Below are 15,452 nucleotides of genomic sequence, written 5' to 3'. Positions count from 1 at the left end.
TTAATTCAAATTAGTCAACTAGCTTTTATATTAAGAATATGAGATAAAATCAAAGTTGACTTTCGTGTTGATATCTCTTTGTAGGGACCCAAGGCCCTAGAATTTAGCGTCATAAACTAAAACAGATATGCATGGACCAGAAATCAACTTGAGGAACCATAAGCAAATAATATAACGAAGTTGCAAGGGACATTGGCTTGAATGGTTTTCACTTTTCACCGAACAAAATGGTCCCTCCAAGCTAAGCCGTGCCATTTGCATGGGTATGTTGACGCCATATACATCAAGTAAACCTACTTACTATAATAAGCAGGCTTTTCTAATTAAAACGTAGCGAAATAGCAAATCTGTCATGAGAGAATTTCAGGCAGCTTGCTAGGTGGCTAGCTAGGTATAGCATCTTATTCTTCATATAGCAGTGCTCCCACGCTTCGTGGAAGAATGATTCTAAAATAATGAGGTAGAGGGAGGTGGGGGTGTGTGTGTGTTTAGACTTTAGTGTAGGTTGTTGTCAGTGCACGTACTGTTCTGCTAATGTACGTACGTACATGGTGATCGTGAGATGAAGTATAACATTCCAGGCATCTTCCAATAATTATCCGACCATATCTGCGGGTAAAGACAAAAGAACAATAAACAACATTTTACTGAAAATAACAAGAGAATATTAAACACAACGCCCCTACAGTGTCTCGAAATCGATTGAGTTCTATGAAGAGGAAGCCCAGCACTGTTCTTCAAGTTGTTTGGTTTGGTCAGAGAGCGAGCACGAAGATCAAACAATCCACTTGACAGAGTCGGGAGTCACTGAAGCTGAAGAACTCAAAACATGATGGGAATACTGAAATTTGAATAATCAAGCGCAAGGCCCGTATAATTTACTGGGCCCATATACTAAACAAACGGATCACGTTCTCTTGTGGTGTCTGCAGAGTTAATGAATGAGGCCTGTGCTGATGGCCCATTAATGTGAACAGCCCATATTAACAAGCAACTGGTAAATAATGATCCATGGCAAATAATGCACCTTCGTATAAATTTTATACTTGATGTTGATCCGCGCGAAGAAGTGGATAAAAAGCAACCCCGAAAATTAAGTTGCGATTTGTCAACATATAAAGAGGCTGGAAAAGGTTGTGTCTGGTTACGCGTGTAAAAGAAAAAATATTGATAAATATAAAAATGAGATTAATTTTGATGTCATATTTATTATTGTCTTTTTATTACTGTTATTTATTACCCTCTAAATAATAATAATGATTAGGTAAAAAATCCTTGTTTAAAATTTTTATTCATCGGAAAAATCTGATATGATTTTATACCCAAAAAAATACCAGTATTCTGTTGAATTTTATATACAGAAATGCTAATGATACTCGATTTTAGTTCACTTTGACTAATAAAATCTCCAAGGGAACTTTTCAACGATTTCTCCAACAATAATGTAAATAACTTCTCACATCGGATTAATTTGAGTGTTCGATTAAAAGAGTCTAAAATGAAGAAGTACTTAATATAAAATCCAATTAATTAATTTGAGTATATTAAGAAAATTAGTTTTATTAATTATTTATAATAAATAGGTATTATCTTTTTCTAAAATATTCTTACTAATTAAGTATATTGATTAGAACTGTAGAACTACTATTATTATAAAGACTGTCTTAAAAAAAATTAAATAAAGATAAAAGATAATAAAATTAAAATAAACCGTGCAAATACGGGCTCTTGGTTTTCGTATCAAAGATACGACAGTGACCTGGAACTCATGACTAGTAAATTTTCCCCGGACATGTGATGAAAACTGAAAAGTGCTTTTTCTATAAATATCCTTACTTTAATATTTAAGCTTTTACGGTTTTACCTTACAATTCCACCAATATCCCTAAAAAAGCTACAAATTGGAGTAGCGACTATTAAATGACTCATGCCATTTTTTCCAGCTATATGATGTCTAATTTATTTGACCAGCATAGGCTTGATTGGGTAAAATGAAACTTTAAATGGAGGGTAAAACTTCCTCATTTTTTTTTCCAATTTATAAGTATCTTTTAATAAGTACGTCTTGAAACCTATTTCAATTTAAACTTAGTAAACTCGCAGGGGTCAATTCATTTAAATTTTATTTTTTAACAAAAAGACGGCATATGTTTATCTTTAGTTGGGCAGGTGGTATTCTAATTATTATTAAATAAATTCTCTTGTTCCCGGGGATTCTTAAACTGTCAATGTTTTTATAATGGAGAAATCGATTAATTTAATCAGCAGCCTGAGGCTTTTCCATGTGCTGAAAGGTGACAGTGGGATTTGCTCCGGCATCTACGAGATGACGGGATCTTTGCCATCCAATGATCTATTTAATTATTTCTAATTAAAAAGAAAATTTTGTCAAAATTAAGCGCTTAATTTGAAATGCGATGTTCTGCAGTTTGATTACATAGAATTTTAAAATTACCAGTCTATTTTTAATCACGAGATAGGCTATTCTTAACCTGACAGAGGGTGAACCCCGAGAAGGAGAAGCAAGCCAAAATCAAACACAGGAAATTCACTATATGCTGATGTTTAATTATATCACAGATCGATCGCACTCTAATCTCTATCGTCCTTTGCTGCGTTTATTTCTAATTATCTCATCAGAACAAGAAAATCCGTAAACGAAAGTGACACGGGGTTGTATGGTTCCATTTTGGTTCCTTTTTCCTCACAAGCAAACAATAATACGATCGGATCATTGTGGAAATTTTCCACACACACACACACACACATATTATCAGCCAACTTAATTAATCCGTGACTGCCAATGACGTGGAAGGGAATGTAGATTTAGTATTGTGATTGTTGACATGTCACCGACTTCACTGATATGTTAAGTCCAGTGGATCTATGTCCTCCGCCCAAACAAAAGGGCCATCATGACGCAACTGACGTTTTCAAGCACATCATAGATACATATTCTTTGTTTCTTTCAACCTTAAAAACTGTAAGATTCAACGTATCCTTTGAGGTATGTGACCTATAAATTTGTCTTAAGCTAGTAATAAACTTCTGAGATATATGTGCGTGTGACTATGTGAGCCTGCAGCGATTTGTCCTTTGGTAATTGGGACACTGTAATTAGTATTTCTCTGCCTTTTTCGGCCTTGACTGAAGCTGTTTATACTAAGTATTTATGAAGTATATTTACATAAATCCAGATAAAACTCTTTTTATATACTTACTTCATACTACTCAAATCACAGGTCAAAAACTGTTTTTAAATTATCCCACCGTCATTTTAAAATAAGCACTTATTACTTTCCATTCAATTTATTACATATAAGAAGAGTAATACATCACACGAATACGAGAGCCAATTGGAGTTACTTCAGCGCGCGCGCGCGCATATATAGTATCTACAATGTTCGCGGACCAGTACACTTTATTATATGTTTCGTAGGTTCTGCTCTGCTAATTAAGAGATTATATATTGGATAACAGCTGCTATTTTTTTTAAGTTTGGTAAACCCGCTTCAGCTAACAACTCTAGCAAGTTAGGTCTAAACGTGCAGCAGTGCACAAAAATATTATTTTTGTTTGCTACGCCAAAATGAAGGTCAATAAAAAAATCTTAAGAAATATTTGTTATATATTTATTATTATCATCTGATTGTGTATAGACTTATATTTAGTGAGTATAAATGTATAATCACTTATTGCATTGCTTTCATTATTCTCCGGATTATTGACTCTTTAATAGGCGGGGAGAATTAAATTAAATTATTTTCAAAATTTAAACTACGTACTAAACGTACATACGTGGTCATGCGGTTTAACTGCTAAGTGATCAGATGAGGGAGAGTTATTATTACTTGGCTGCTACCATCAACCTTAAATCATTCAACTTTTATCTGGCCATATGGTTGACGTTCCATTCTTATAATTTATTTTCAAATGTATTTTACGGTAAATAATATCTATAGACACTACTCACTCACCCAATTACTACAGAAATCTAGTTCTTTTATTTTTTTTTATTTTTTATTTACTCCATCCAAATCCTCCATGACACCAAGTCCGTTAATTCACATTTTTCTCGAGATCCATTGATGCCTCTTCTTATATTCTTCTTACAATTAAAATAATAAGAAAAAGAAAAAAGAAAAGAATGCAAACGGAAGGTATCCTAATTAATCAGTTAATTAAGGAGCTGCTGACTGGCCCCTCTCGTTGACTTTTGTCCTGTTCGAGCCCACACTCGAGTCAATGGTCAATGCTAATATTATTGCTTATATGTTTAACCATTATTTACTCTTTTTTTATTTTCTTTATTGTTTCTAGCACTGTTTATATTCACTGTGTCATGCCTTTCGTCATATAATACATCCTTTCTCTCCACGCAACCATGGTTGCGAGTTGCGACCATTGTAATTAAAATATTTGTTAGTTCGTCTTTGGCAATTTGACATGTATTATTCTTGCTTGTTACGTATTTATAAATTATTTGAGTAATCAAATACATTTTACCTCTAGCTCTAATTATAAAACCCCATTTGTAATCTACAAACAAAATTTTATAATTAGGACCGGAGGTATTATTAATTTTAACATATTGGGTATGGTTATGATTGAATAGCATTTTATGACTACTAAATATTTAAGATATATGTCGTATTATGTCTGCGAATGAGGTCTTATAATTAAAACCGGAAGTATTTAAAAGCAAGCTTTTAAATTATTATAAATTGAAGATGAAGATATTCACTACCGAGTCCGGAGAGTAATCTTCTGGCAATTTGAGAAAGGAACCACCAAGCTGAAATATTATTATTTCCTGGCAAACCAGGAGATGAAAGCTTTGAATATTATCGATAAGTTTACGTGTACATGGTTTCTAAGGTAACCACAGTTGCTTTGAATATTATCGATAAGTTTACGTGTACATGGTTTCTAAGGTAACCACAGTTGCATAAATCACGAGTAATAAAGTTTAAAATTCTTCCAAGGAACATGGTCCACGTACCAATTCAAATCCATAAGTTGTACGTGGCTTGTAGTTTCTCTTGTCCTAGTGTCCATAATCTTATCCAAACAAGACGAAAATCAATGTTTTCCTTATCTTTGTAGATTAGTTTGGAGATATATAAAGTGCGTACTATATTGCTCAATTTGAAAAATATCGATAAACTAATCAAGATAGAGACTGGCGACATTGTATGAATAATAATTAATACCTTCTCTGTTTCAATTTATAAAACATCTTTGAAATAATTTGTGAAAACTAATGATTCGCATTAAATATATACCAAGACTTTTGTTTGAAAAATAACCATAAATTTTAAAAATACTCTTCATTTAATTATTAACCTGAAGAATGTTTATGGATAAGACCATTGATTAATTATGTTTATTTTTTTTCAAAGCACATTATATTATGAAATATGAAAATATTGAAAATACTGATCAATCAAAACGAAAGAGCTGTATGTAATAGAGTACTAAAAAATAAGAATGAATCTTTTTTGGGAGTACATTTCATGTTCATCAAACAGATGGGCATAGAGTGCTTATCATAATTTAGATAATTCATGTTAATTTTGAATGGTTTAGATTCAATTTATATTTTTTTAATTTTTTTAAATAATTTTTATTTTAATAAATCCAGAATTTAAATGAATTGGATTTGGATGAATGCACGCGATGTTGATCACTATAATTAGTAGTCAATGAGATCCCTCTTTTCTAAGATGCTTCGTCTGGTTTAATTGCCGATCCCCAATATTCTTACGTCCCTTCATCACGCAGTTCCCTTGAGTAAAATGCCAGTAAAAAATTGCAACGGCTGGTCAAAAAAAAAAAAGTAAAAAATTGCAACGCATAAAAAGTGTCAAAGTCTAAGTCTGCAGGATACTATTTTTTTTTATACATCCCAGATCTAGCTAAACACTTGGACGAAACTTCTGCCCACTTAAATCTAATCAAACACAAGTCATGTTCCTAGCAGGTTCAGGTCTAGGAAAATGCCCAGGCAATTCATGCAAGTTCGATGTAATAATTTAACATTATTATATTCTTGGCTCTGTACTTCTTCTTTCCACTTTCAACACAAACTGAAATTAAAAAAAAAAAAAAAACTGCGCACACGATTTAACTTGTAAGCCTCTATGACGATGCAGAGCCTAAGTACAATTTTTTTAAAACCTGGAAGCGGGTCTCAAGCAATTATCCCCAGTATATGCCCAAAAAGGACAGAGAAGGGGATGGCAGACCTTTAAAAAAAGAAAAAGTCAAGGGGCAAAATGGTGATCCAAAGTGTTCATACTCCCATATATATAAATCACAGCTGTGATAAACTGTGTGTGTGATTGTGTGAATGTCCAGTTTTGAGTCTCCTCGCAATTGCCAAACAATGTTTAGCCCATCTCGTCTCAAAACCTTACATCCTCTTCAAGTTTTCTCAGTAAAACCTCCATCTTCATCCTTAAGCTTCACGAAATTCAAAAGCCTCATGAACACCATCATAGTCTCCCACATGTGCCGAATCATTCGTGCACTCTCCAAAGTCAAGACCATTATCCTTGGTATCCTCAAGAACAACCAAGCCATCCACAACAAAAAACAGAGGATAATATTGGGTTCCTTCAGGCTTCACTATAACTGGTGCTCTTCCAAGTCTTCCCACGTCTTGCCTGTCCCCGCTCGCGTTTTCGACGGCTTGCCTTCCGGCCATTCCGGCCATGATTCAAGTTGGAGCAGCGCAATTTCAGAGACAGAGAAACAAGGCCTGGATATTTCTCATGATGATTCAGAAGAGCTAGCAGGATATCTTCAGTGGCTGGAGGAGAAAGTTCAAGATAAAGGTACGAATAATGAGGAAATTAAAGAGGATATTGATATGCTTGCAGAAATGTTCATTGCGAGCTGTCACGAGAAGTTTAGGTTGGAGAAGCAGGAATCCGACAGGAGGTTTCAAGAAATGTTGGCCAGGAGCATGTAAAAAGAAACACAGAATAATTAAGAGGTGATTGGGGTTACTTTTACTTTTTCCCGTTCAATTTCAGTTTTCTAATCAGCGTGGGGTGAAGCTTATCTTCTCACAGTTATATCTCTGCCTTTTTCTTTACATTGTGACTTCCAGAAAGAGGGACAAGGGGTTTGAAGAATTATACGTACAGGGTGGGTTTCCTGGGGAATTGTGTCTTATTTTTGTCGATATGGTCATGGCGGTTTGAAGCTTCAAAACTTGCAGGATCTTTTTGAATATTGAACTGCAGTCTCAATCTCAATATCTCTCTTTCCCCGGAATCTCTTGCATATGCCCCAGAAAAAAAAGAAAAAAAGAAAGAAAAAGAAAACTACGTGGTCTACTTTCCTTCTAATAACTTGCATAAAAAATTATGAAGTGAGCAAATTAAAGGAATATATGGTTTAAAATTATTAGCACCCCCAAAACGTCCCTCTTACGGACCCATCTGAATCAGTGGACAAGAACATCTTATCCTTTGTTATAAAACCAACTTTTGGCACTACTCGTTTGTTCACCAGGTTCGTGTGGGCTGTGTGCTGAAAAAAAATATCTTGTCGTCAATTAGTTTTCTTAAGTTAGGATTTGGTTGCCCCGGCTGCTATACAGCCTATTCGTGATTCGTGAACCTTCTGAACGCTATCTCTTGCCGACTTCCATATATATTATCTCGTATTCTAATTATAATATTTCGTTTATATACTACAAATAAGTTCTTATAAGGTTCTCATAAGGTCTTATAAGGTCTTATTATAAGGATTGGAGGCAGTAATATATATCCGAACGTCTCAAGGTTATGTCTACAGACTAGAGAGAGAGACCCATGAATTCTGCAGTACTCGCATTTAAGCCATTCTGGTTATTTTGTTTGTATCTGCACGTACGTATCACTCAAGAGTGGACTCGGTCTTTACCCAAACTCACCTGCTCCAACCCCTGCTTGTCGAGTTTTTATCTCAGGATTTGAAAATCATGAGAGAAAAAAGGAAAAAGAAAATTCAGAGCTGCGAATCTGTACGACTCTGAGTGGAAGTTAGACGAACAGAAAGATACTAAATTTTTGGGTTCAAATTTTGAGAATCCTGATCTTGACGTTGATTTGGATATTAGTAATATAAGGTAATGGTCCCATATTAGATAGGTAATTATATTGTGTGGATCAACAAAGCACGCACTCCTCTGTTACAACCGACAGCTAGACGTAACTTTGAAATTGGAAAGGCAGTTAAAGTTATATGCATATATATGGATGCCAATAATTAATATACCTGCTATGCTGATATGTTCTTGCTTCGCAAGTAAAGCAATAATAATTCAATAAGCTTTGCCGACTTTGTTTGCGTAAGTAGTAATTCAGATATGTCATTTTGACTGTCTCGTCTTACTGGAACAACCCTGGGGAAAGAAAAAACAGAGAAAGAAGGAAAGGAAATGATTTGATTAAACAATATGAAGTGATATGCCTCTGATTGATGTCTATCTATTTTGTGATAAACACTGCCAACCGATTAATCTGAGAAAGACAGCGTACGTGTCCAAGAACAGAGGATAGAGTTGTTAATTTTACTGATGTCATGGTCGATGCACAAGCTAAGAAAGCAAATTAGTACACTTTAATCGCTGATGACTTGGATTCAGTTCATCCAAAACATCTTCCACCCTTTTCACAGAAACCTATAAACTTACATGGAAACTTCCTATGATTCCTTGTCCCAAAAAATAATTTGCGCCAACTGCTTTTGTCATTCTTATAATATATATATATACACAAATATATATTTGTTGTTCTCCCCTCATCAGAAGGACAAATCTAACTTCTACTGGGAATAAATAATTACTGTCTGATCTTGAAGAAGCTTGGAAAGATCTGTTGAATAAACAAAGGATGGGCAATTATGACAACAGACAAAGGAGAATGCAAATGTGAAGCAAGGTTGCCATGTGAACCTCCGGTGGTCTCAGCGAGAGGCCAAGTTATGATTAGTTAAGAAGGCAGATAATAAAATGGGGAAATTTTTTATTGGAACTGTGTCGATGACAGAATTGAAGGAATCTCAAACTGTTCGGACTTTGGCACGTAGGCAGTAAGAGAGGATATTGTATTTCTAATATTTTTTGTTCACATGTCTAAAATATAAAATTTACAAAAATCTCGCATGATCTGTAAATCATAAATATTAACTGTCACCGGCGGCTCAGTATTAACCGCTACCTGAGTGAATATAGGCTAGACTGAGTTACAGGAGAGAAAAAGAGTCGAGGCCAGTCAAAAAATGCTTTTGCCAAGCACATAGTAAAAGAAGACAATTAAGGCATAATAATTATGGGTGCCACACTCATGTCCTTCTGTGCGTTTTGCTTTATTCTTTTGGTCTGCTTGTTACCTGATAAATGGAGTGCCTTTAAACATAAAAGGGAATGCGTGGAACCTCTGAGGATTTCATTCTGGATTTGGTTTCTCTAAAGTGGGAACTAAGAATGGATGAGATATGGAAGAAGAATTTGTACATCATAATCAGCAATATTTACGTCGATATTAAAAACAAGGTCAGTGTTTCAGTATGTGTTGCTGGCTTTCTATCACATATGGGCTCCGTTAGATTGGTGATTACAACTTCAAACTCCGTTCTAAACATTGAAACTGAGAAACGTGTGATAGTATAGAATTTCTTGTCAGACAGCATTTTGAATAAAATTATCAAGTAAAAAGAGCCCCAAAAAAAAAAAGAAAATGAAAGGGAAGGCTTTATGGAAAGCAATGGAACCCACTTTGAATTGGGCTATGACCCATCTTTCGTCGCTTTAGATTTGAACTCTGCTTACATGATTTGTACCTGAAATTTGTATGGCCCGCATGTGGAGCAATAAAGCCCATGGGTCAATGTTCTGGGCATCTTAGGAACATTTCTTCAAAATGCAATCTAAGTCTTTAAATCCGCCTTACTTTTCTGTGGAATCATTAGCATCAAAATAATATTAGTAGCAGTTGGCTTTTTTTTGGGGGGGTCAAAATAATAGTTGGCTTGAGTAACACCATTTAAGAAACATTTAAATCATGCACGTTGTTGAGTTTCCCTAACTGGGAGTTAAATTTATTAATTGAAGGTATTACGTAAATATTGGATGCTGTCACTCAGTAAAGATAAAAACAATGCAAGATGAAGAAATTCGGGATTCAAATAGCTGTTAAAGTGCAGAATTGTAGTTGATTTGTTGTAAGTTCATGCCTGATTTGTTTTCTTCCTCTAGAAGGTTGAGCGTGATCCTCTTCTCTGCTCTTTAATGAAGTAATTTTTATTAATTCATGGGTATGAAATGGAAAGTTAAATTCAATGACAAAATTGGGAAAATAAACCCACAACCACACACACAAGTCTGTGATTCAAAACGAAAAAACATTGTTACAAATGAGATCTTATAATTAAGATCGAAGATAGTATTAATTTTTCTGCAAATATAGTAGTTGGGAAGTTTGAGTATATATGTAAATCTCTAGCGACAGACGACATCCTTAACACGTCCAACTGGTCGAGCAGAGATCAAGATTAAAAAGGCTCAATACCAACAGAAATACAAATTAAAAAAAAAAGATTAAATCAAGATTATGGATAGCGTAAGGAAACATACATAACATACTCCCTCCGTTTCTTATTATAAGAGACGAATAACTGAATTACGTTGATAAAAAAAGTAGTTAAAATTAGTTAAGAACAATCAATGTGTAAAAGATATAATTTTTTTCCCAAAAAGACCCTCATTAATAAGGAGAGAGAGCATGAGAGAGAACAATGGTAAATTATTCAAAGAAAGAGAAGTGGAAAGGAGAGAGAGTGTGAGTTGGAGACAATAAATATAGGTAAAATAGGAAATCAACAAAAAAAAATAGAAACAACTTTTAAGTGTCTCTTATATATAGGAACATGCCATAAGCATCAAATGTTTCTTATAATAAGGAACGGAGGGAGTACATCAGACACAGCTTGTCCTCTGGTACGAAGCAATAATCACAAAACGTTGGTGATGATGGGACAAGAGGAAAAAGATGGATCTCCAGATCCCACCATCCTCACCTAATGTTCATATCACCGTCAAGAGTTCCCCAACTTTTGGCTGTAAAGTCTCTTTATACCTAAAAGTCAGATTCCTGCACCTTCCATGTCTCTTCTCCTCCCATCATTCCTCACTTCACGACACAAGCTGCAGCGTGTGTGTGATCCAACACTCAATGATTTCACCTCTTCATGATGAGAAATTATCTCATTCTAAATCTCTACGCTAAGAATGCTAAAGTAAGAGCAGAAACCAATGAAGTGCAGCAAAATTGATTATCAAAATCAAAGTTGATGTACAGATTTAGACGGGCCTTTGGGATCAAATTTCTTAATTATTCTATCCAGTACCATATATGTACATTTCTGCATTCTACTTCATCCTATCCATCCAACATCACTGCTGTTAAACATTACAACAGGAACGGATCACTAGCTCAGCAGAAGAACAAGAGGGAAGCCAAGACCAGAAAGAAACTCGATCTCCTATGTGCTGAGTGCTATCTCAAGAATGATTCTCCGATCTTCCTACTTGTTCTGAGTAGGATTTGGGACGCTTGCCGGTGCTTTCCTTAAACTCTGCTCTGAAGCTCTTTTGTTCTGTTTCTTGCTTCCACTTAATTTCGCAACAGTGGTCGAAACAGAAGACATGGATGATGACAGCAACTTCCTCGAAAGACTTGTTTCTCTTGTGAAGCTCTGTTCATGGCGACAGCAGAACGGAGAGAAAAAAAGAAAGTGAACCAGAACCAAGGTCAAGACAACACCCACAATTCTGCCACTGATGATCTTCATGAGCATAGTCTCATTCAGAAACGAAACAGTTTAAGATGAAGAGGGCTCTGGTTTGAAGAGTTGGATCGGCTATATATGAAAAACACACATGCCCTTTTCACGTGGCTCGCCATAAATTATTATATAGCATATTATAGAAAGACGGGAACTGCTTGGAAAGCAAACACGCACGTTGAATGCTTGGGACCATTCCGTTAATCAACGGTGTTAGGTTTACGTTATGAGATCAAGTGAATGTTGATAAGAATACACAAAAATATTTCTATATACCCCCCCCATTGTTTACTATGTTGGAAGCTGGAAGCAACTCATCATGTGACACATAATTGACTAACACTGTCTCTGACTGTGTTGTGTTTGTGACAATGTTCAAATAGTGATTAAACTGTGAACAATCAAAGTGAGCAGCACGTGAAACTAAAACAGCCACTTTCCAAATCCATGTTCACAATATTGTCAATCAAAGCCATGGTTTTGTCACTTTTATTAATTTAGTTAGTTTATCCAGGACCATTTGTGCATTATTGCTGGGCTAACTCACATTTTACTCAGAAATAGTAACCTTCTCGAGCACACCAGATCCTTTCTATTTTGTCGGCTTCCACCACTTTTTGATTGTCTTTTTCTTTTTACTTCATCTTAGATGGGCCTTTGCTTCCACATTTCCCGTGGGAACATGTGAAAACCCAGTATTTCAGTTAAAAAGGTATGTCCTATATTCCGTTGCCTTGGGGAATAGACCTACATGTGTTTTAAACTTCTAATGATTATGACATGACTGCTTTAATAAACTTTACGACTACTTATTTTATAGACCCAGTCTAATGCACAAGACTGTGATAGTTGCATGGAAAAACTGTAGCCCCGTGAAGATTCAAACATGGAAAGTAAGTTTATTCCCTCTTTTCTTCGTAGTCAAGATTCTTCTTGTTTTCCCGAGGTTCCAAGATGGGATCGAAGATTTTTATTCCAGACCTCACATGACATGGCCCCACTAGCCATGTCGGAGATCATTATAGTATCAGGACACTCCATACTTTAGCGGATACTTATGACTTGGAACTTTGACCCTCGCTTCAGAGTTCAGATCGTATTGGCAATAAGGCATTCTCTTGAGTGATCCATAGGTTTACCACCTCGATCAGACCAACCCGGGTGGCCAGGTGAGATGATAGTTCGAGTGATGGCTAATACATTTCAAGCGCAGAACAAGACGATACTTCATACGTATCCGCATGAGAATTTCCCCACCAGGATTTGAATTCTTTCCTATTGTATGCAATCGCAAAGCTCTTAGTTTGATTAGTCAGTAGTCAATGACCAAGAGGAGACAAAACATGCAGATACGGTTGATGATTGGCTAGTCAGAGTAACGGGCAGTTCTTGGACCAACTTTCATTCATGACAGCTTATACCATGATTCCCGTTGTAGCGATCATTGGGCAGCCTATGTTTCTTCGAAATATTATATAACTAATTTCTTTGATAGTTAAATTTGTCAACCAGTTCTTGAATTAAGCACGAGAGGTGATATATAGGCAAGTGTATCGTGTGATCTTCATCTTATGTTAAGCAATTAGTGTCCGCATCTGTGGCTTCGGTTGCTGCTAGCTGCCAGGCAAATGCACTAACTCGCGGGAAAAAATTGACGCAATTGCCAAGATTAACAACGTCGTCCATATCCTTCGTGAAGATAGAGTTACTTCTTCGAGATGAAACAGAGGTTAATGGATCTTCCATATACGTGAGAATTCAGCCCGAAGTCTAAGCATGAGGATTTTTTCTTGGGTCTGTTAGAGAAACATATTACAATCAACATATCAATACAAAGTTTTCATCAATCAAAGAGATATACACAAATAACATCAATACAGGTGTGACCTTTTTTGGCTTCAACACAAGTATGCCCTTTTGAAATAGAGTAAGAACAAAAGATGATCTGGACAGTTCAAAGGTACTCATCTGGTCCTTAATATAGGACTCAACTCTTGAGTTGGTTTTGGTCCTAAATATAAGACCCATTTCTCATATTTATTATTTTTCTCTAAATTACCCTTATAGATACTCCCTCAACTATAATCAAGTAGAAGAGGGAGAGAGGGTATTAAAAAAGATGATTATGGTATTTTAGAAAAACTGTGTCACTTTTGTTATAATTAACTAATTTACCTAACTTCCTTAATCTAATCAAATTAATTAAATGGGTCTTCTATTAAGGATCGGAGGAGTAACATATTCTTGATGGACTCACCAATGGCAGCTAACAAAAACTGACATTAGAAAAGTCAGCAGCAGGAGATGACCAAAACGAGAGAAGCCTCGCATAAGAATGACATGGGCTTGAAGACCCACATGTATTAGAATGTCCATGATTGAGCGCAGGCCCATTTATCTGTCAGGCCTAAAATAGTCAGGCTGCGTTTCTTCCTGATTTCGGGCTGCTCGCTTTTGTTCAAGTTCCGACCAGCTCCCACCAAACGAGGCCACACCACTCCCTCTAACTTTAACCCCCAAAATTCCTCACATGAAATATAGGGTTTGTTTGGTTTTTTGTTTTAAAAATAATTTTTTATTTTTAAAAATAAAAAATAAAAAAACTTGTTTGGTAAGTTATTTTTATTTAATTGTTTTAAAAAACAAAAAGCAATAACATATTTTTAAAAACAAAACAACCAAAACAATTTTTATATTTTTTCTGTTTCTGTTTTTATGTTTTTTATTTTTTGTTTTGAAAAGTTTTTAAAATTTTTTTTCTCTTCTCACCTACTATCCACTACTTATTATTACCAATGACAACTATTATCTATCAAGTGTGGTTTTTATGGTTTTTTTTAAACATGTTTTTTTTAAAATTATTATCCAAACAAATTCTTTTGTTTTTAGTTCTCAAAACTTGTTCTAGAAAGTGATTTTATAAAATTGTTTTGAGAACGAGAAAACAAAGAACAAAAACAAACAAGCCCTTAATTTGTCACCTTGCAGCATTGTTAGAAAAATAAATAAGTAACCTTATTTCAACCCCCAGATTCTTTATATCGAACCTAAAATACTATCTCCTGTTTTAATTATAAGATTTCGTTTGTAATCTACAAACAAGATCTTATAATTGGGATTGGATGTAGTAATACATTTACATGTCTTATTTACTCTTTTTTTTTTAATATGAAATGACATGTCTTATTTATTCAATTTTTTTGCCAACATTTATTCAAATTATTATTTTGTCAATTTATTATTCAGTACAATATTATTTGGGATAACGATTGGCAACAAGATAATACAATTATTTTTAGCTTAAAATGAATCAGTCTAGATTATTTCTAACACAATTGAGTACCTGATTAAATCAAGGAAAACTATAAACTCTAGAATTTATATTCAAGCATAACTTAGGTAAGGCTACTCACTCTCAACTCATCAACGGGCCACATTAGGATTCTCAGCTTTGAATATTAGATCTAGGATTTGGGATCTGTCAGGGAATCTGGATGATAGAGGTATAATCACTCTATCAGAAAACCACATAAAGAGCATCTTTAGTGGAATTTGGAAAATGAAAGTCAAGAGCATGGTTCTGAACTTTGTCCCATGGAGTGTGAGAATGA

At 35.0% G+C, this 15,452-nt stretch overlaps 1 protein-coding gene across 1 annotated transcript; it reads left to right on the top strand.

Annotated features, from left to right (window-relative positions):
* Positions 1-6,340: 6,340 nt before the first annotated feature.
* On the top strand, positions 6,341-7,267 carry LOC114763247 (uncharacterized). The gene has a single exon (XM_028952870.1). It carries the CDS (start codon positions 6,353-6,355, stop codon positions 6,974-6,976), a length of 624 nt encoding a protein of 207 aa, XP_028808703.1. The 5' UTR covers positions 6,341-6,352; the 3' UTR covers positions 6,977-7,267.
* The last annotated feature ends 8,185 nt before the right edge of the window (positions 7,268-15,452 follow it).

The sequence above is a fragment of the Neltuma alba genome, unplaced genomic scaffold, assembly GCF_004799145.2.
Source record: "Neltuma alba isolate B1F8T4 unplaced genomic scaffold, ASM479914v2 tig00011267_pilon, whole genome shotgun sequence".
NCBI classification, from domain to species: Eukaryota; Viridiplantae; Streptophyta; class Magnoliopsida; order Fabales; family Fabaceae; genus Neltuma; species Neltuma alba.
Note: the sequence above shows the minus strand (reverse complement) of the source record. Positions and strands in the feature narration are given on the sequence as shown.

Bases quoted from the DNA above. Each gene is read 5' to 3' on its own strand.
- LOC114763247 (XM_028952870.1), top strand. From the start codon at position 6,353: ATGTCCAGTTTTGAGTCTCCTCGCAATTGCCAAACAATGTTTAGCCCA.